General features: G+C 44.8%; 1 protein-coding gene across 6 annotated transcripts in view; it reads right to left on the bottom strand.

Moving 5' to 3' along the window:
• Phc2 (polyhomeotic homolog 2) overlaps positions 1-20,683 on the bottom strand; it is a 107,643-nt gene that overhangs the window by 1,586 nt on the left and 85,374 nt on the right. For 5 of the 6 annotated variants that reach the window (XM_074080640.1, XM_074080639.1, XM_074080641.1 and 2 more), the window contains 5 exons: positions 8,897-9,099; positions 7,090-7,219; positions 6,291-6,405; positions 4,892-5,033; positions 3,631-3,907 (listed from right to left, as the gene is read on the bottom strand). In XM_074080640.1, coding sequence (XP_073936741.1) covers positions 3,631-3,907; positions 4,892-5,033; positions 6,291-6,405; positions 7,090-7,219; positions 8,897-9,099 — 867 coding nt within the window. The remainder of the gene's footprint in view (positions 1-3,630; positions 3,908-4,891; positions 5,034-6,290; positions 6,406-7,089; positions 7,220-8,896; positions 9,100-20,683) is intronic. The other variant, XM_074080643.1, reaches the window with a different exon arrangement.

Below are 20,683 nucleotides of genomic sequence, written 5' to 3'. Positions count from 1 at the left end.
CCTTAGAACTATGCTTTGAGGAAAGTATTGCTACTCCTCCCTTGAAGCTTGAGAGGCTGAGTGACTCAGCAAAGGCTAGGATCCCTGCTTCCTTAGGCATACCCTTGTTCAGATCTCCCCCTCCATGAACTGCCCTGACCTATGTGACCATCAGGAGGAGCAGAAGTGACAGTGACTTAATTCCAAGGCTGGATCATAGAGGGTATGGCAGATAACGTGCTCTTGCAGAGGACTTATTTTGAAGTAAGCTGACCACCATGTCAGAACACTCGGAGCATTCTGCTTGAAAGAGTCCCCCATGGAGAGTGACTGAGCCCTCTTGCCAAGAGCCAACCCCACTTTCCATGTCAGTGAGCTGTGTGGAAGTGGATCCTCCAACTCCAATCCTTCAGATGACTGCAGTCCTGGCTGACATCTCCACTGAGACTTCCTATGAGCCCCAAAGCCAGAGCTACTCAGCTGACCACTGCAAATTCTTGACCCACAGAACCTTTGGGAAAATAAGTGACTACTGTTTAAAGCCACTAAGTTTTGGAATAGTGTGTATCACAGATTTTGGTACCTTGGAGAAAGCTGTGCCACTAGAAAACTCTACACATGTAACTGTGGCCTTGGAACTGGCAGGGGCAGTAGCTGGAAGGACTCAAGGAGGGTCAGTAACTGCCTAAGAAGCTCTGAGCTCCTAAGCAAAAGTCTGATGGTATTCAAAAAAGTGCTTAGGATCAATGGGAATTCAATTTCATATTATTTTGAAGTAGAAAATTCAGCAACACCTGGTGGTAACATGCTAAGTTTAATGTACTAAGAGATCTAGTTAAGATTTTCAGGCAGAATAATGAAGGTGTTACCTGGCTTCTTGTTGCTGCCCAGAGTAAAAAAGGGAGAAAAACAAAAGGTAAAGGAAAAGCTGTTCAGCACAAGGGAGCCAGTACTGGCTGGTTCTGGAATTCTCTAGCCTCTCCAGATGGCAAATGGTGCTTGGATTATGAAATGGTTTCTAGGTTAAGTCAAATCCAGGAAAAGTTAAGAACTCAGTGTACACATAAAACTGAAGGTGTGAATTAAATGACTTCAGGATTCCCAGTCATGTGGCATGTGCCTGTAATCCTGGCACTTGGGAGACTGAAACAGGAGGATTATGAATTCAAAGGCCAGCATGGGTTACAGAGCAAGACCCTGTTTTTATTTTTTTGGGAACTGTGGGTTGAAGTCAGGGCCTTGCTAGGTAGGCACTTAGTACTTGAATCATGTCCCAAGCCATGCATTGGTTATTTTTGAGACAGGGTCTCACTTTATTCCTGGGCTGACCTGGACTGCAATCCTATTTTGTGCTTCCATGCATAGCAGGGATGACAGTCACTTTTTGTCTGGGCTGGCCTTGAACCATGATCCTACTGATCATTGCCTCCCCAGTAGCTAGGATTACAGGCTTGAGCCACTGTGGCTGGCAGTGAGACCCTGTTTGAAGAAAGATTTCAGGATCCAGGTGTGGTAGTACAGGCCTGTAATCCCAGCTCCTTGAAAGGATCAGTTTGAGGCCAGTCTGGGCAAAAAGTTAGGGAGACTCCATCTCAACCAATAATCTGGGCATGGTGATGTCTGTCTATAATTCTGCTACATGGGGGGCATAAGTAGGAGCATCACAGTCCAAGGATAATCCAGGGTTAAAAAATGTGAGACCCTATCCAAAAAATAACTAAAGCAAGAAAGTGCCAAGGCTGTGGCTCAAGTGAGTTCAAACCCCAGTACTGAGGGAAAAAAAAAAGTTTCAGGAAGATCTGGGCTGGTCTCTATGGAGCCTGTGGACAAGTGTCACAGACTGTTCAATAGGAGGGCTCCCAAGAATCCCACGGGCCTCAGAGGAAGCCAGCAGAGACAGGCTTACCTGCAAGACAATTTGGAGTGCAGTTTTTGTTCACTACCCTAACAAGATTCATAGCCTACAAAGATTCTAAAGAATTTTATTGGCAGAAATATTGCTATGTGGAACTAGAAGGGTCAGAGGTAGTAAAAAAACAAAAAGCAGCAGGAACTGCACTAAGAAAACAACTCCACTGAAAACTCATGCTGCCTTTCACAGAAAAGATGACTCACTGAGTGGAATCAGGAGTGCCTAAGAAGCACCCTGCTTTGAGGGTGTTTTCAAGGGAGTGTCAACATGTGCCCTACTAGACTGCAGGACTGCTGTGGGTCAAATGTGTATTCCTGTTCTTTTGAATGGGCATGTCTAGAATGGTTACCCTACACCTAATCTATTATATACTGGGTTTGTGGAGGGGAACAGACAACCTCTCTAGTCTTCATATCTCCAGACTGAGAGGAACCACACGCGAGGAGCTGAGCCCAGAATCTCATCCTGATTTAGATGAAGACCCTGGACTACAAACTGCTCCTGTCCTGGGGTGAGGCTCCTGTGGACTTTGGCAGAGAGGGAGGGCATTTTGCACAAGGAAGGAATGTGAACACGGGGGTGGGGGTGGGGGGGCAGGGTAAATTATGACAGCCAATGGCTCCAAATAATCCCTGCTTCCTTGTATTCATGTCCATGGTGCTCCTCAATGGACTGGGCTAATCTATGTGACCATAAATAAGATACTATGGAAATGACTTCTGAAGCTGAGTTCAAAACTTCCTCTCTTGGATTTACTCCTTGCGGGGAAAACCTGCTGTCAAGCTTGTCATGAAAATACTCAAGCAGCTCTCCAGAGAGGCGGGTGTGGAGAAGAGCCAATGCCTCTTGCTAACAGTCAGCCCCTTCCTGCAAATCATCTGACTGAGGCACTCTGGAGGAGGATCCTACAAGCCCCAGTAAAGTCTCCAGGTGACCTTGGCGTAGGCTGACATGTAACTGCGATACTGCAACATCTAAGAGACCCAAATATACAGCTGCCCCTTCTGAAGTCCTTACCTAAAGTAACCATACTATGACAAATTTGGAGGATACAGAGATGAACAGCAAATACACTGGGTTAAGTGACAGGGCAAAAATTTGAACCCAGTTCTGTCTGATTTGGAAGTCTGCTCCCAACCTCTACTCTGTAACAGTCTTATCAACACCTGACCTGGGCAGTGGATAAATGAGAGTGGCAGGGAGAAGAGAAGCTTTGGGGTCCTACTGAAGCCACATGGGAATGCTATAAGGTTTGCTTTTCAAGGCGTGAGCCCCAAGAGGTATGTGTAGTGCCCAGTTGCATCAGCATGTCCACATCTTTTGCCCCAGCTCCAGCTGCTTCCGTGGGCAGTTTCTCCACCTGGCAAAGGCTCACTAGTCCACTGTTGGCTCAGATGAAATTTTCTTAATTTTGATGTCCTCTTTGACAGATTTCCTATACTTCTACCTGACTTCCTTCCCAGGAGAGAAAAGGTTAATCTTTTTATCTTCCCTGCATGTCAGTTACCATGTCAGTAGCTATTTTAAATTATAGCCATGAATATTACTTAGTTTGTGCTCTGTGCTGGAATATAAACTCTCATAGGCAGAAGCCTCGTGTTCTTAATCTCTGCCTCTTGCTTCCTGAACCTGAGGTGTTAACTGGACTACCTCATACTTCCTGGTGCAGGAGAGTGAGGAAAGGTCCCTCACTCTCATCCTTGCTATTCCAGGCAAGTGTGGAGCTCCCAAGGCCTTACCTGGCAGAGAGCGGATGAATTCATAGACATCCTCTACATTCCATTTGGTGGGCTCACTTGGTAGGAAGTGGTGTCCCATGCCCACCAGGTCCCGCATGTGCATGTCAGGGAGCTCCAGGTCCCTCTGGCCCTGTCGCCGGCGGGAAGTGGATGAGCTGGCTGAGATGGGTGACAAGGGTTCCTCATAGCTGGAGTTATCTGAGCAACGGCTGGAGTCTTCCTGGCTATGTGTCAGCTGCAAAGCAGCAGTAACTGAAAGGGGTACAGTGCCTGTTGACTGGGAGCAGAGAGAAACAACTTTCCTCAGAACAGGGGCATTGGCGGGCGGGGGGAGGCAGGTGTTTCTCACCTTTCTGCTTAGTCCACCACTATAGCATGGAGTACTTAGTAAACAGCATCTTCTGTGTGGTCTGCTCTCTGACCTTAACAGTGCTGCCCCATGATCTGAATTTTTATGTCTACATTTTCATTTCTTTTTTCTTCTTATTTGAACTCAGGGCCTTGTGCTTGCTAGGCAGGTGCTCTACCACTTGAGCTGCAGCACCAGCCCCTATCTTTTCTCTGAGACATGTTTCAACCAGGGCTCCATGGGTTTTAGGAGGTCTATGAGCCCCATGAAACAGCACATGAAACTTCTGTGTGTGTTCACTTTGGACCACAGCTTTCACCACATTCTGAAAGAGGTTCAAAACAAAAGTGATAACCACAGCCATAAGCAAAATACACACAAGGTTAAGGAATGCTACACAAGGCTGTGAGTTCAGAGTTCCTGGCATGGAGTCAGTGCCAAAAAATATTTAATGGATGAATGCCCAGGTTCCTAGCAGGGACTTTCAAAAGCTCAGTTATCCACTGTTCGAGGGCGCAAAAAGGTAGCAGGGTGAAGGGTGGAAGCTGCCATCTTACCTACCCTTTCACGTGAGACAGGAGGTAACCTGAACAGCCTTCATAGGGCCAACAGGAGACCACCCCCATCCCCCTGGCCTCAGAGGTAAGGACAGAGGTCAACTGCAAGGTAGGGGAGGTGGTGGGGCAAGGCTGTTGGAGAGGGTAAGGTACTTTGTAAGTACCCTTGAGTCTAAATGAAGGGACCTACTAAGGGGCATAGGCAAGGCTCCATATGTCAGACTTGTGAGAAGTTAGTACAGCACGAAACATGACGAGTGAGCTGCTAGAAGGGAATATGAGTGTCCATGTCCAGGGTCGTGTCAGAAGGGAGGCTGGTGGACACTTGTAGAAATGAAGCTCTCCTGGCCCTCACCTGCTTCTTGGTATCCTTGGTAAGTGTCGGCAGACTAGCCTTGCTGGCCCGACGGCGGTTGTGGGTTGTGGTGCCTGTCTTCTGCAGCTTGCTCCGGTCCGAGTGGAAAAGTCCCACCCGTTTGGTGCATCCCACATTATACCTGTAAGAGCCAGGAAGAGTGGGGTCAGAACAATTGTAAGGCTCAAGCGTGGTAGGCAGAACAAGACTAGTTAAGCTGTCTGGCAAAATTTGAGTCTATCCATTGGTTCAAATCCTGACTTCATCACTGTTGGTTGCTGGCTGGCAACTCTGGGCAGTTATTAAGCTGAACCTTAGTGGGAGATGGGGGTGGTAACACTTGCCTTCAAAAACTGGTCTCATGATGACATGAGGTAATGTCAATGACATACATGGAGCACAGCTATAAATAAATACTATCTGTACCAGAAAATGAATCATCTTGTTGAAGAGTGGCCTGGCAAAACTGGACTAATGGGCCCTGACTACCTCCAGCACAGCCTGGGAGGACTGAGGGCAGGAATTCTAAGCAGACATGTGGAACACCTCTGCCCGAGACCTAGAGATTTCTTCTCTTTTGGGGGCTGTGGGCTTCAAGGTCAGCTGCTTTTTCCACCTTGGTACAAAAAGTACATAGGGGTTAGCAGAGTGGCTCAAGTGGTAAGAGCGCCTGCCTTAGCAAGCATGAGGCCGAGTTCAAACCCCAGTTGCTGCCAAAAAGAAAAGAAAAAAAACTACATAGAACTTTAGAACAAGTCTAAATTGTAAGTTTGTATCATTAGCTGTGCGTCACTTTAGGCATGACTATTCCTTTGTGCTGTAGTTTTACAACCTGTATAAAGCAGACAATAGTAAGAACGATGGGAACAATAGTAATAGCTGCCTTTCCAGAGTTATTTAGAACTCTTACCAATGGACTAACCCATCAATTGACTAGCACAGTGTCTAGTATGTATCAGGCTCTTACAACAGGGGTTTTTCAAATTATGATCACCATTTTTCTGAGCTGGGTGAAAGTTTCCCTCAGGGACACTGTAACTGGTCCTAGGATTCTGGGCAAAGCTTCCAGTGGGGGCTTATCCTATGGAGGTGGCAGCTGCCCATGGCACGCAAAGAATGGATGCCAGGGGGACCCAGGAGGCTGCCTAGCTAGAGGGCTGCTTCCTTCCTCTTGCTGCTCCCTCTGATCCCCTCCTAGGGGTCCTGGTTTCTCAGCTTTCCAAGTGCACTAAGGATGCAAAGGCTGCATCCAACCAGGTAAAGGAAATAGGAAGCTGGATAAGCCATACCTACGGTCTCCTAGATGGATGATTATTGGAGGGAGATGGACATAAAAGCAGGTGCAATCCCTGAGGAAAGGGAAAAGACTGGGCATGGCATTAGGGTTGAGGCCACTTACCTTTTTGCACAAGCCATGGAACAGAAGCGCTTGGAACGCTTGAACTTGTATGCAAAGTCCATCCGGCCACAGAGCTCACATTTGAGTTTGAGGGGAGTACCCTCCTCTTTGGATTCTGAAAAATATGGAAATGGGTTATGTGTGGAGAAGGAGAAATTCCTGCATGCCTGTGAACAGCCTCACTATAGGGCCTCCATAATCTGTCCTGTCTCTTCCTTATTTCCCCATGGGTGTGATATGCAGAGGCATCCATTAGGAACACATGAAAGTGTTTTTGCTACTGATTTTAGAAGGGCTGTGCCTCCTGGCAGGAAAGATCCCAAGAGTATCTAGTGTTGATCCCCCTTGTAAACTTGGCAGTTGTTTTCTTCCAAGTGCTAAGATTCCAAGGTACAACACAGGTGAAGCAGAATCAGTATCCTTCACGACATTAAGGGAAGCAGAAGACTTACACTTGTCAAGTGCTGTCCTTATCTGGCTACTGCTGTGCCTTAGCACAGACTCCTGAGGCAGCAAAAGGGAAAGCCTGCCTGGTGCCACCCCACACTAGCTCCTAAAACATGCCAATGGGTCCCAAAGGAAGCACAACTCTTGAAACCCTGTGGATGGCTGGAGGGAGCAGGGCTAGAGAAGCAGCCCTGGAATAGGGTTCCCTATTCTCCAGAGACAAAGGGACTGGGGGAAAATGCTTGGTGGACAGGAATGTTTGTCACTCCTTCACAGACATTGAGAAAGGGGAGTGTGAGGCCTGTCTTCCCACAAAACCGGAAGGCCTCAGACCCATGGCTGAGGTGCCTACCTTGCAGGTAGGGTTCCTCCATCTCTGAGTCAGTGGTGGTGGTATGGTCCTGCTGTGGAAGCTTCTCAGCCAAGAACCCCTGTGCATACTTCTTCTTGAGATTCCCCACCAGCAGGGACGAGCGTCCCACCTAGAGGACAGGTGACATGGAGGCCACAAGAGTTAAGTCCAAGTGCTCCCCTCCATGGAATCTCGTCACAATTACAGGTATTAAGCAGCCAGGCAGATACAAGATCCCACCTCAAGCCTCCCCCATGTTATCCTTCAAGGTTCCCTTGTTCAAGGCCCTATCCTTCTGCCTAACTCAGGCAAAAAGCAGTAGGCACCAAAGTATGGGGTTACTGTAGTCCAGGACCAGTGGATGGCAGAGAGGTCAGGAGAGTATCTATTCTTCTAGGTGTCTTCTGTTCTTTTTGAGATAGAGGCAAAGATCAGGTTTCTCACAGTGCCAGATCAAGTGAAAAGGCCTGTGCTCACATGGCACCAGGTAGGGGCAGGGCTGAGTCTGTGTGTGAGGGTGTCCTTTATGAAAGAGACTCAGCACCCCTTTTTTGACTTCTTACTGTTCTCCACCTTACCACTGCTCTACACAAGCCAGAGGTATAGGCAGCCACAGGGGAAAGCAGGAAAAAAGTGACTTTGGGTCACAGAGTACATGCCCTGTGGTTGCCTAGACTGGCTTATTCATCCCTTTGGTCCTCCCTTTGTTCAGGCAGCCTGGTGGCAAGATTGCAGGGTGTCTAACCCTAGGGCAAAGCTGGCATGGTACAGTGTCTGTATCTACCCTGTGAAACCAGTTGGTTCCCAGTGTTTCTCCAGTAGGCAAGAGGAGGCTCCCAGGGTAGTGAGAGAAGGGATGTAACAGAGCTAACTACTTATAGCTAAGGTGTTCCTGGTGGATTTCTTTACCACTGCTCTTGGTCAATCTCCAGAGGGAAAGAGGACAAGAACCTGTTTATCCTTTAGCATTTTAGAAGGAAGTTCACTCTTAAGTCAATCAAGCTCAGAGTCTTCTGCTAACTGAATCAAACCACCAATGGATCCAAACGAGGCAGATGGCATCCCGGGAAGATGGGTATATTCAGCTAATCCTCTAAGAGGCTATCATGCACCTGGTTCTAGGACCTGGATTCCTACAAATCACCGCACCTGCCCCCGCATCACATTGCACAGTACAGTTCTGGGTGCTGGCTCTAATAAAGTTTCTTTGTGACCTTTTGCATTTCCCTTTGGTCTAATGCTTTCATTGGAGACCTCTGATTGTGCCCTTTCTGAAGGCCCCTCAATCTCATTCATGCTCCTCTTTCAAGGTTCTGTCCCCAGAAAACAAGATTCAGGCTGCAACCCTGCTTCCCCATCTTTATTTTCAATACATCTTAAGAATTCTGTGCTAAGCAGGTTCCTCTTGTTCCCAAATCTGTTGAAGTTTTGCTATTCAGAGGTTTTGGCATGGAAAGCTTGGTGAAGTCTAATTTTCCAAAGTCCACCATCTCTCATCAAACACTCCAAAGTGAACTAACTCCAAGGGGTCACAGGTCACCAGGCAGAGACACAGCTGAGTCTGTGTTGGAAACTACTTAACCAAGGGGTCCTGCCAATTATTCCTGATCACTGAGCCCTTCTGGGACCTTGGAGAGATATCAATCCTAGAAAGAAATGGTGCCAACGTTCTTATGGGAGAATTAGCAAGGAAAGAGCAAATTGTTCACATTTTCAGAAAATTTACATGGAAATGTAAAAATACTCTAATACACATCCAAAATATACTTAAAAAAAAAAAAAAGAGGGGAAAAGAAGTAGTCCGTACCGGGAAAGGCTCCGCCCCCTCCTGGATCACAAACCCTTCGATAACATGCGTCAGGATTTGGGGTTTCACAATGGCCTGTGGTGGTTTATTCTCACCATTCTGGGGGGCAGTGCCGGCGATGCTGGAGGCAGAGTTTCCGTTCCCTGAGGTCATGCCGGGGCTGCTGAGGTCGGTCAGTGCATGAACAATGCCCTGCCCTGTCTCTGCACAAGGGAGAGTAGGAAACAAAGCAGTGGAGATCAGAACAGAGGTCTGGAAGAGGGACAGCAAGGACTCAAAGTGTGCCTGGATTCTTCTGCTCCACCAAACCACAATGCAAACCAAGCAGTCCCCTTCTTCAATGACCAACTTAGAAGTGGTACAGTTTCAATGGACACACCAGAAAGTGTGCGTATAATCAGTTCTGCAATAATCAGCTAGCAGAGTTTCTTGATTTTCCAACTGTGCTAAGACAGTTTAACCAGGTTAAACAGACAAGAATCCTAGCTTTGAGAAGGCAAGACCTCAGGCAATACTGAGTTGGACAAATGAAGCAACATTCAGCTCAGGGAGAAAATTTAGTATCCAAGATGACATCTAAAACCAGGAAAAGAAGCTGAACTACTTATAGGGCTTAAGGTGTGATGGAGTTTGGCAGACAGAGGTTAAATGAACCTTTTATGAATTTCCTTGGAGGACTGGGTTTTAAAAACCCTGTGAAATATCAAAGCACTGAACCACAGAAATTGATGCCAAGGGAATTTGGGGGTTGAACTACCAGAAGATAACCATCCTGTGGATCTGGACTATTCAGACTGGTCATTTGGGGTCACTGTATTAAGATACGCTCTTACTCACTTTGTCTACCATGGAAGCTGCAGGCAGAGCCGGGATTTTCTATGCTGCCTCACTGTGCTCTCAATCAAGCCTCTTGCTCAGTGCATAGCTCGGCACCCAAACCAATCCTCAGCAAATCACAGACCTCCCTTCATCTCTTTGTGGACAACCTCCGTCAGTCCTTTTCCATGGGCCTGCTAGCTTTCTCACAGAAGACCCAGCAGTACTCCAGAAAGTGTGATGAGGGGCCTTCCACAACCTACCACTGCAGACCTCCTCTCCTCCCCACCCAACAGCATCTCACTTGAAATGCTCACTGCCTCAGACGTGCAAGGCTTCATCACCTCTTTTCTTTAACTCCCCACCCAGGCTGTTCTCTACCACCAAGTGCCCAGTGACCTGAGACGCTTTAACCTGGAACTTCCTAAAAGAAGAAAGAGAGGAAAGCTAATTTTTTTTTCCCTTTAAATTGCAACAAGCCTATCAATTTTAAGCACAACCCAATGGTGTATGACACATAGTTTCAAAATAACTTCAGCACATTTGTTAAGTAATTTTTGTACAAAACTTTATATGAAAATGATCTTATGTCATATCAATGATTCAAAATACCACCAAAGCAATTCATAGGCCTAATTATACAGCATAAGGAAATAGACATACTTTAGGGAAGGTTTATAACTGAATCACAGTAGGTCTTTGCCCCTCCAACTCATTTTCTTGCTAGTAGTGGCTCAAAACTGGGACAAATCTTTTTTAATGAAAAAGCACTGGCTATAACATGTGTCTTTAGTACTCATTCCTCCGGAAAATTCAACCATGTTTAAAAAAAACTCCAGAGCTGAGCAGGAGTCATCCAGGAGATGTTACTGAAGAGGGTTTTTAAAAATTAAATTTTGCTTGACACAAAGTCACACTAGCAAGTTGGAAAAATTCCCTTAAGTGTCTATATTCATTAAAAAAAATTTAAAATATTTTGGATTTTCTGTACAGATGGGGAAATTCCCCCTTTTGGAATTGTCTTCCTAAATTGTAAAGGTTATCTGGGAACTGAAAAAACAAACAACTTTACAGCATATGAATAGATAAGAGGGCTGACTTAATAATAACTATGTTTCTTTACTTTTAAACTGTAAACATTTAAGTCTGCATTTACATGATGTTTTCCTCTTTTTTCTAATATTTTAAATATGTAAGGAGACAAATGTGTTTTGTTTAAAATGATGCATAAACATTATTAGAATACAAAGCTCACTACTAAACCTTAAACTTTATGTTTTAGATGATAGCCATTTCCTAATTTGCACCTAGAAAAAGTCCCTGAGAAAGCCACTGATTGGAGCCTTCTTCATTCCCTTACCAATGCTTGAACATTCTCTAGAGTGCTCCCACCCAGTATTTTTCTAGCATTCCTTTGATTGCCTCCAGTAAAAAGGAACTTACTGTCTCTGAAGTAGTTTGTTGCTACTATGGGTAGTACAGTTAGAAAGTTCTTCCAAATCTGTCTTCTGAATCTGTTTATTTCTGACCCTTAATTATGGTTCTGTTCCTTAAGTCCAAAGACAATGAGGTAAAGTGAGTATGTATGCTAAGCAAAAACATAGGCTTTGGCATGGCTTAGAGACTGGTCTCTATCACCGAATGAATTACAGCAAACCGTGGTCCCTCCCCAAGCTTGTTTCACAGACTGTAAATTAAGGATGTTAATACCTACCTTACTGTATTACTATGAATAGCAACACAGTACTAGATCACCAGGAAATGCTCAAGAAATGCTCCTGGGGTCAGGAAGAGTATGTTATATAGTAAATTAGTATAGTATAATATACTGTAATATATAGTATATTTTCTCTCCTCCAGGCCAATCCCCTCTGCTCTTTCAACCACTCCTTATGTACAAAGGTTACAATTTCAATGTCACCCTAGGTTTTCTTTGCTTGCATTTTTAAATGTCAAGTGCCCAATTAATAGTGAGCATACTATATGAAGTATAATCATCTGAGAGATCTTGCTGGTAAAATTTCCATTTTATTATTTACTTATTTATTTTGAAGCAGGATCTCCGAAGTTGACCAGGTTGGCCTTGAATTTAAGATCTCTAGTAATAGGGATTATAGGTTTGTGCCATCACCCCCCAGCTTTTTTGTCTTAGTCATACAGGTACAGGGAAATGAATGACTCCCTTGGTTTGGTTGATAAATGCCTCTGGTATTAATGATGGAATTAAAATGGAATTAATCCACTCTCCTTTAAACTCTGGGCTCACTCTTGCCTTTCACTGGTACTTATCACTAAACAGCTCCTGTTACCTGTCCCTTTTGTGTGATCTCGCTCTCCTTGCTCATGTGCAATGCTCCCTGCCCCATCCTTTTCCTACCCCTCTCTCAGACTTGTGCATACTAATACATCCTGAATGACAGGGAGCTAAGTCTTGAGGTTGGATTCTTTCATTATGCCAAATACAGGTTCAAGGTTACAAACCTAATGCTTCCTCTAAGAAGCAAAGACTTTTAGGAATCTGAGTTAAAAAAAAAAAAAAACCACCTTATTGAGAAAGGAAAACTAATAAACCCTTCCGGCTCTAACATTAGAAGCTCTCCCTCTCCATTATAACCCTGGGGTAGGTCCAAGGGGCAGAAAGGACTGCTGTTGAGTGAACAATGAAGGCTCGCAGCTGTTTGCTTTGCAGTCATCTTGAAGGCCAATAGCTCATCATCTGCTTTAGTAACAAAGAGTGAGGGCTATTTCTGGAATGACCAAACACTGTCTCACCCCCTGCCATGCTCAGCACACTGAGATTAATTTAATCTGCTTCCCACTCTCCCAGACTGCTTTTCTGCCTGCTTGGGGGAAAGCAGCTTAACAGTGAAACTTGCAGAAACCTGCCCTGCTGGCCCTGAGGCCAGAGAAAAGAGACAAAGAAATACTCTTTCTTTGGAATTTGGTTCCTTATTTAATTCTCTAGATCAATTTCCAAGGCTGAAAGTGCTGGGGGATTCCCACAGGTCTCAAATACTGTCATGTAGTTAGGTACCTGAACTGAACAGTGGGGGCAGGGCACCCTGAGTTGCAGGGGCCGAGAAGGGAAGTAAGCCAGGTCCCAGTGGGGAGAGGTGAGGTAAAAACTTGTCTTTATTGAAACTGACCACAAAGGGCCAAGTATTTGGAAGAGCATGAACAAAACAGTATGTGTTGGGTCTTACAAAAATACATACTCAACCTTTAGGTTGCTTCCCAATTCTGACCTCATTCACAGGCCCTAGCAGAAATAGTCCATATGCAGGAACAAAATAGGAAGGACCACCCAGTGGCTCTTCTCTATGCTCCTGCTGGGAAATTATGTGCTTTGAGACTGGTCACCTCTGTTAAGCATAGCAGGGGCTGAGTCATCTCTGTGCCTTCAATGTCCAAGGTATAATAATGCCTGACCCCTGTTAAACCAGAACACAAGGACCCAATGGTCTCAAGTTCCATCATCAATATAGAGCAGAAGTCTCCCAACTGACCAGGTACTAGCGAGACTTACAAACTGCTTCTGAGGTATGATGATTTGAGAAAGGCTTGCCACAGGAATGGCAATTCTGGTACCTGGCTATAAAAGTAGCTATTCTTCCTGTCACAATGAGGGTTTCCTTAGCAGAGGGGAGGTAGAGCATTAAGTCCGCCCTGAAGGCTGGAGTTCAGCTCCAGCATTCAGAACTCCAGATCCCTTGTGCGCTTTGAAACATTTATACCAGATCCAGGAACTTGGCAAGACAGGATGACCTCTAGAGGCAGAAGCAGGGAGGTGCCTAGAAAAAATGGCTTTGTTTGTCCTCAGGACCCTTGGTAGGCCTCCAGAGAGGCTGAGCTCTCTAGCCAGTTGAAGACAGAGGTCAAGCTGTCCAGCCATGCAAAATCTGGCCACTATGCAACCAGTTCTGACCATATCCTTCAATATGCACAGATAAGACACAAATCATCTTTTATATGGGACTGTAGTTTAGTGCTACATTTGCAAGGGGCATCTCAAATGTCTAGCGCTCCTTAGTCTGATAAGCCTGGGAGACCTGACTTCAGAGGGAACAGAGGTGCAGAGCTTCTCTTTCCACCCCTGCAGTCAGGTTAATGGCAGTTTTCCACTTTCTCTAGATATGAGAAGGGTGTGTTTTAATCTAAGACTTCTAACTACCCCTACTGGCTGCAGTTGGAGTAAAACAGAGCTAATGAAGTTAAAGAATTTAAGGGATAGCTGATAACATGGATCATTCCTTTCTGGTCAACAAATGGCAAAACAAGGCCATCTATAAAACAGAGTACCTGCTCCAAGCCCCTGGCACTGCAGATGTGCCCACTATGCCTCAGTTTGCAGACCCAGTAAGTTACAGCGTGGTCATAGCAGGTGACAGAGGGCCATAATGAACCTGCTCTAGAGAGCATGAGTGGAGCTCTGCGAAGTGATGCCTATGAACTATATCCAGGAGACACAGCAGACACAGAGTGTACCTGGTCCCAGCAGCAGCAGAGTACCCGGGTCTGTGGAAAGGTATGGTGCCACCTTTTACAAGCTCTTTTGTCACATCTGGGTCCCAGGAAATTAGTGGCACTCTGAAAGAGCACCAATTTGTTCACACCTCCCCCTGTTCCTCAGGAGAGGGCAGGAAAGTGCAAGGGGGGAGCAGGCAGGCTGGAGCTTTATCCCAGGACTTTCACAGAATTCTCAATTAAAGAGATTAATGTGGTTAACAACCTTCTTTAAAATGCAAGTTACCCAACAGTCATTCACACCTTGCTGTGAACCACTCACTCAGATAAGCACCCTCTTAGGGAAAGAGGTATGATAGTGGTGGTGGGGAGGGGCAGTTTTGAATGATGGTGCATTAGATTACAGAGGATTAGAGTTAGAAGGACCTAAGTCTAAAGTCTTTTCCAGAAGAAGCAACTTGGCTTTAGGGCTGAGTGACTTATCTGAGGTCATAAATACAGTCAGGAGCAGAACATAGGGTTTTAGATTCTCCTGGGTGGGTTGCTCAAGGGTAGCAGTGGGGGAGGATTGTACTTTGGCCATGGGACAGCACAATGGCACTTGGGAGAAGCTGGCAGGAAATGCAAACTGCTTTCTGGGACATTGTGAAGGCAGGCCAGGCATCATGTGTGGTCTGGAACATACAGGCTAGGAAGAGCAATGATCTAGATGAGTGACTCCCAGAATGGGATTCCTAGACTAACAAGAAAAGCATCCTTGAACATGGTTAATCAGAATCCACAATCTAGGTTAAATATGTCAAGATACCTTAAAGGAAAAACAGCATATATATTTCAATAGAGCTAAACATGCTGTTATTTAATCCATGTTCCCCAAACTTAAAATGCTAGAATAAAGATGACCCATTCCTCCCCAAGGCTGCAAGCCCTCTGCCACTTGAGCCACACCTCCAGCTCTGTTTTGCTTTTAGGTTATTTTAAAATAGGGTCTCACATTTTTGCCTGAGACTGGCCTGTACTGTGACCCATCTACCTACAGCTTCCCCGTGTAGTTGGGATCACAAGCACACGCCATCACACCCAACTTACTGATTGAGATGGGAGGGTGGGTGTCTTGTTAACTTTTTGCCCAGGATGACTCTGAACCCCAATCCCATCTCTTGCCTCTAAAACAGCTGGGATTACAGCAGTGAGCCACCATGCCCAGCCTTCTTCAAGTTTTTAACGCTAAATGGACACATTGGTTATACATGTATCTACCATGCAGACTATATGTTACAAGAGTGCATTTTGCAATCAAGGTGAGAGAGAGAATGCCATTTGGAAGGTAGTATCTTCTAGATCACACACCAAAGGAGCTCTTAGTGGTAGGAAACTTGTAGGCCCTTTCCCACCTTGGAGTCTTCTGAGTATCAGAGGGAGGAACCAGAGAACCAAGGCCAAATGTTTGTAACCTTTTCAATTTTGCTAAGGACAGAGCTGGTCAGACATGTAAGACCTCTTTGCCTGGAGGACAAAGTCTGTAGCTCTCACATAGGTGCCATCGCCACCCACCCTTTAGCGCACCTTCCTCAGCTCTGCCAACAAGAACAGCTGCTCTGAAGAACATCTCCAGAGAGAAGGGAAGAATCAACAGTCACAGGAGATTCCCCAGGGGGCACTCTGCCCAGTGCAGTGGTGAGCTTTTCAGGCATGGGGGTGAGGACCTGGAGCCACACCCAGGTTCCTTGCAGGCTGATCCAGAGTAGGCTTAGTCAGATACCCTCAGTGCCACTGCAGAATGACCATATTGAGTCTGGGATAGCAGGACTGGAGAGCAGGCATGTTTCTAAAGTCTTAAGCATTTGGACTGAGTACCTCCCACTAAGGCATCTCTTAGGGAGGCTGGTTCCTCCCTTGCTGGCAGTCATTACCATACAGCTGACTTTCATGCTGTCTCTCAGGACATAAGCAAAGAGAGGGCCCTTCTGACTCACCCACAGTCCTCAGCTAAAGTGTACATAAGCTGAATTGTAAACAGCTGAATGTCTTCCAAGCTGCCACCCTGAGCTAGGAGGGAAGCAATCAATGGAGTGAAAAGCTGCCCTTCCCTGTGCAGCTGAGGACAGCAGGAGCTGTGGGGGGTTTCCATGTGGCTGCTGGAACTGTTTCCCAGTCCACAGCCTGAGTACCTCCAGGGGACTGAGGCCAAATGCAGCAGTAACTCCTGCAGGACCACAAGGTGACTTCCAACAGTTGGTGCACCAGAAATAACAGCTAGCTCTGGCTGCAGGTGCTCAAGACAGTCTTCAGAGTTCTGCTTAACACTGCCAGCAGGGGCCAGTTTAAAGGACAGTATTCAACCATAAGCTCAGGAGCTCCCAGGTGGGCTCACATCACAATGCTTTGGCAGATGCTATGATTTCAAATGGCAACAAGTCTGGGACCAGGGCAGAGGCTCTACAGAGATACCCAAATATCAGGACCAAAAGGCAGAATAGCAGAGTGAGAAAAGTGCTGGCTCTGGGTCAGACCTGGACTCACAGTCTGGTGTCATCTGTGATTACCTGTGTGGCTTCAATCACTTAGTATCTGCTCTCTCAGTCTCAGTTTCTCCACAAGAATAGGATCAGACTGTTATATATCTGGCATGTTTATATATGTGAAAAGCTGGGAAAGTGAACACTTGGAGAAGTTGGGCTACAAATATAGCACAGAAAAATCCTAGTCTTAAATTCTAGGTTGTGATGATGGCAAGTTACTTTAGGCCTCAGGTTCCATATCTATGGCATGGGGTACTTGTATCTGTTTTAAGTGATTGTAGTGAAAGGATTAAATAAAATCATGCAGCACAATACAGTACAAATATCCCTAACCTCACTTTCATTGAGCCTGGCCTCTTCCAGTTCCAGAGCCCAAACTGAGGCAATGTCCATGTTACTCAATGCCTTGGTCTACTCAGGGTGTCCTCAGAGGGTACTCTATAAGGGTACTCTTGAGATCAGGCTTCAGGAAGAACCGTTACCTCCATTTTGACAATGACTGCAACGTAACAGAAATGCTTCTGCCCTTCATTCAGGGGAAGCCAAGTCTCAATTCATCATCAACAGCAACAACTAGTAATCCAAAAGACAAGAAGACAAACATCAGATTCCCTTTCTATACAAATCTTTCATAAGGAGTCTTAAATATCATCGAGTACAGAGTGCAGAAGAACCCCAGAAACCAAAAAGAAGTTTAACTGTGAGACAAATAAAACAACCACTTCACCTAGGAAATGGTAATTTTATGGAACTTATAATGCCAGGTGGTGTTTAAAAGGCTAAAGATAAACTCATGGAAGATGAATTTCTGCCAGTTTACAAAAAAAAAAATCTAGAAATGTTAGTAAATGTCCTTCCCCAATATGACTTATTTGTTTTTAATTACTAACTGTGGGCTCACTAATGTGCTTAGCTCAATGATGGTGGGAGATGAAATGGAGGAAGCAGGGCTAAGCCTCAGTTTCCTGGCCTACACAGTGGTCCAGATGATACTTACCTTGCAAGTCAATCTTTCAGATAGCTTCACATTACCCCTTTTCTTCTTGTAACCACTATCTAAACTTCCAATCACCCTATTTGCAACCAGTTAACAGACAGAAGATTAACAATTACTGGAGGACTGGAAAGTGGATTTAACCATTTTTTAAAAAATGTATTTGCTTTGCATTAATTGTCGTTTACTTTAACCACCTGCTTTAGTTGTTTCTAATATCTTAATATTGCTGTGTAGTTTTGGGCCACATATGGATGGTTTCAAATATACTAAAAACATCAGTAACTAGGAATAATTATGCAGTATTTGAGACATAATAGCCAAGCAGCTAGAGCTTTAAAAATAACTCTCAGCAGTCATGAACTTTCATTTTCTTGCCAACAGTTCCATATTTGGCATCAGGTCTGGCCCCTCCAATCTACTGCAGAGGACTACATGACATCCAACAGTCATCTCTTAATAAAAATGACAATAATTTCACTACTAAGAAGAGAATCATCCAAGAAACAGACATTTGCTTATACTTTAAAGAAAGTCAAAATAGCAAACTGGGACTCTCCTCAACATCTGGATTCATCTCAGAACATTGGTAATCTGTGTTTAACTGCAATCACTTCTTTAGCAGATGTAGAAAGAATGTTCTTTTCTTTTGGGCTGATCCAAACTAAAATATCATTTGGAAATTGAAAGACTATAGGAAAGCACGTCCTTTTTTTACTATAAATAATTTGGAAAGGGAACAGAGGAAAAAACTACCAAGTTTACTATGCTGGCCTAGCTGGTCTCACAGTAAGTCCCACAGCAAGAATTCACCACTGAAACTATATGCTACGTAACTTACAACACTCCTAACTTCAGTTATAAAATAGCCCATTTCTTGACCATGTCAGTTACTCTATTCTTGTTACTGATGGGGAAAAGAAGTTTAGAGTATCTAAGAATGTTCTTTTGGATAAGCAAATGGTTGATTCTTTTCCTAACAATTCCTCCAAATATCCATGATGTAAAGCAGAATTAAAGATGGTCTGCCTCTGATACTTACAAATATCAAATCAGTGCTCTGATGTAGCTAGTAATTCAAAATGAAAAGTTTTAAATGTCAGTGCTTAAAATGAAACCTGCATCTATTTGATTTGTGAAAAACAATTAGTTATCTTTTTAAAACAGAAAACAAACACAGAGTCTTCTCAAATGGTGACTCACATTGCAGTTTAAACCACACCACACAAACATTTAAAATATAAATCTGTACATGTTTGGGCCTCTCACTTGAAGGTATAGTGCAGTTCTGAGTTGCTAAGTCCATGAGAGAAGGCCATTGACACAAAGGCCCCATTAGAGTTGACTGCATAAGGCAATCATCCTCACCTTGCTTTTCCACTGGGATGGGAACTGGCAGGAGGCAGGAGGGATGGGCAGGCTCAGACACCGGCCTTCATCTCAGGAGGAGTACACAAGAGCCTCTATTACCACTTTTCTGAGATTCCTCCTGACCACAGAAAATCTTCATCTTTCAATTGCAAAATGGCATAAGACAAAGGGAACAAAAGAAGAAACCATCCTACAGGAAGACTCCTTATTCTCATTTCCCATCTCTTACCTCTAGTGGGTATCTTAAGACAATCTATTTTGTGGGTGAGACCACATGTCTGGAGCTTAAATACTGGATGGCTGGGAGAACTTTAATATACCTGGACTTGCTCAACAGGAGGGGAAAAAGCCCTTGGAAATTTCATATGGACAGGGAACAGTAGGATCAGAATTGGAACCACCATACTATGCCCTCGTTTTTAACTTAGGTTGCTGATCCAAGGGAAGGACTCTGACAGGAATTAGATTGTTGGGCAAATGTGTACTGAATGCCTAGCATGAGGCCCACAGTCCGAGGGAGGACAGAGATCTAAAGAAGAGTTTAAGACAGTTAAGCTGTCCTCTTTATGCATTCACAATAGAAGAGAAAGAGAGAGAGAGAAAGAGTGACATTCCCAAACACATGGGTACAAATTTTTGATTCTGAAACAGTAATCGATTTCTCTCGGTGTGCGTTTCCTTAAATAAGACAACCTAGGTAAGAACATTCAAGGCCAGAAACATGAACAGTTCACGTTTTGTAAAATCATCTATCCATTTAATCCTCTTCACTAACTTTATTCCCCTCCCTCTGAAAGGATCCAAAGCATCCAAGGCAGGAAATGAGTAAGGCAGGAAAAAGGATGTGGTCTGAAAAAAAGAGTGGATTTTGGGTCTGAGCCAGAGCAAGTAACAGGCACAGGGTCAGAACTGGGGGAAGGGGTCTGGGTGGCAGGGAAAAGAAATCTCAGGGTCAATCAGCTTAGACTAGAAAGTCAATGACAAACTTGGGAGAACAAAACACATTCCTAAGAGAGTGTCCTTCACAGGAGGCTGCAAAAAAGCAATGGCTAGAGATCTGCAGACAGAGCACCTAACTGTGACAGAAGGAAGACTAGAGTTTTTACTTTCAGGGAAGGAAATAATATAAATGAAATGTGCTTGGTGAAGATAAATTTAAAAATAAGTCAGGACACAGACCACAGACGTAGGTACACTGTAAAACATTAAGCACTTATGTGCCACATGTCAGGAGAGATGGCTCATGAAAATGCAGTTCCGCAATTGAGAAAAAGTGACTAAGAAACTACCCACTTCCTCAAGATTAAGGATGGAGGAAAAAAGGCATCTATTCTTCCCAGTGTATATGAACAAGCCTGGAAACAGATCTTGGTGGGCAGAACAGTGCTCACATGACCAACAAGGCATGGAAAGGGCAGGTGCCAATACAGCACCACTCCCCATCTGCTGGACCCTCTGTGAAACAAGCTGCTCTGTGAAGGAGCCAAGCCCTCGTCCCTGCCTAGCAGGAGCTGGAACTTAGGTGCAGAAACGTGCAGTGGAAAACAGTTTATAGTTAACTCAAGTGTGAATATTCCCAAACAAGCCGGATGTTGGGGGCTATGTGTTAAAGTCGCGTTC

Source organism: Castor canadensis, chromosome 7 (genome assembly GCF_047511655.1).
Source record: "Castor canadensis chromosome 7, mCasCan1.hap1v2, whole genome shotgun sequence".
NCBI lineage: Eukaryota > Metazoa > Chordata > Mammalia > Rodentia > Castoridae > Castor > Castor canadensis.
Note: the sequence above shows the minus strand (reverse complement) of the source record. Positions and strands in the feature narration are given on the sequence as shown.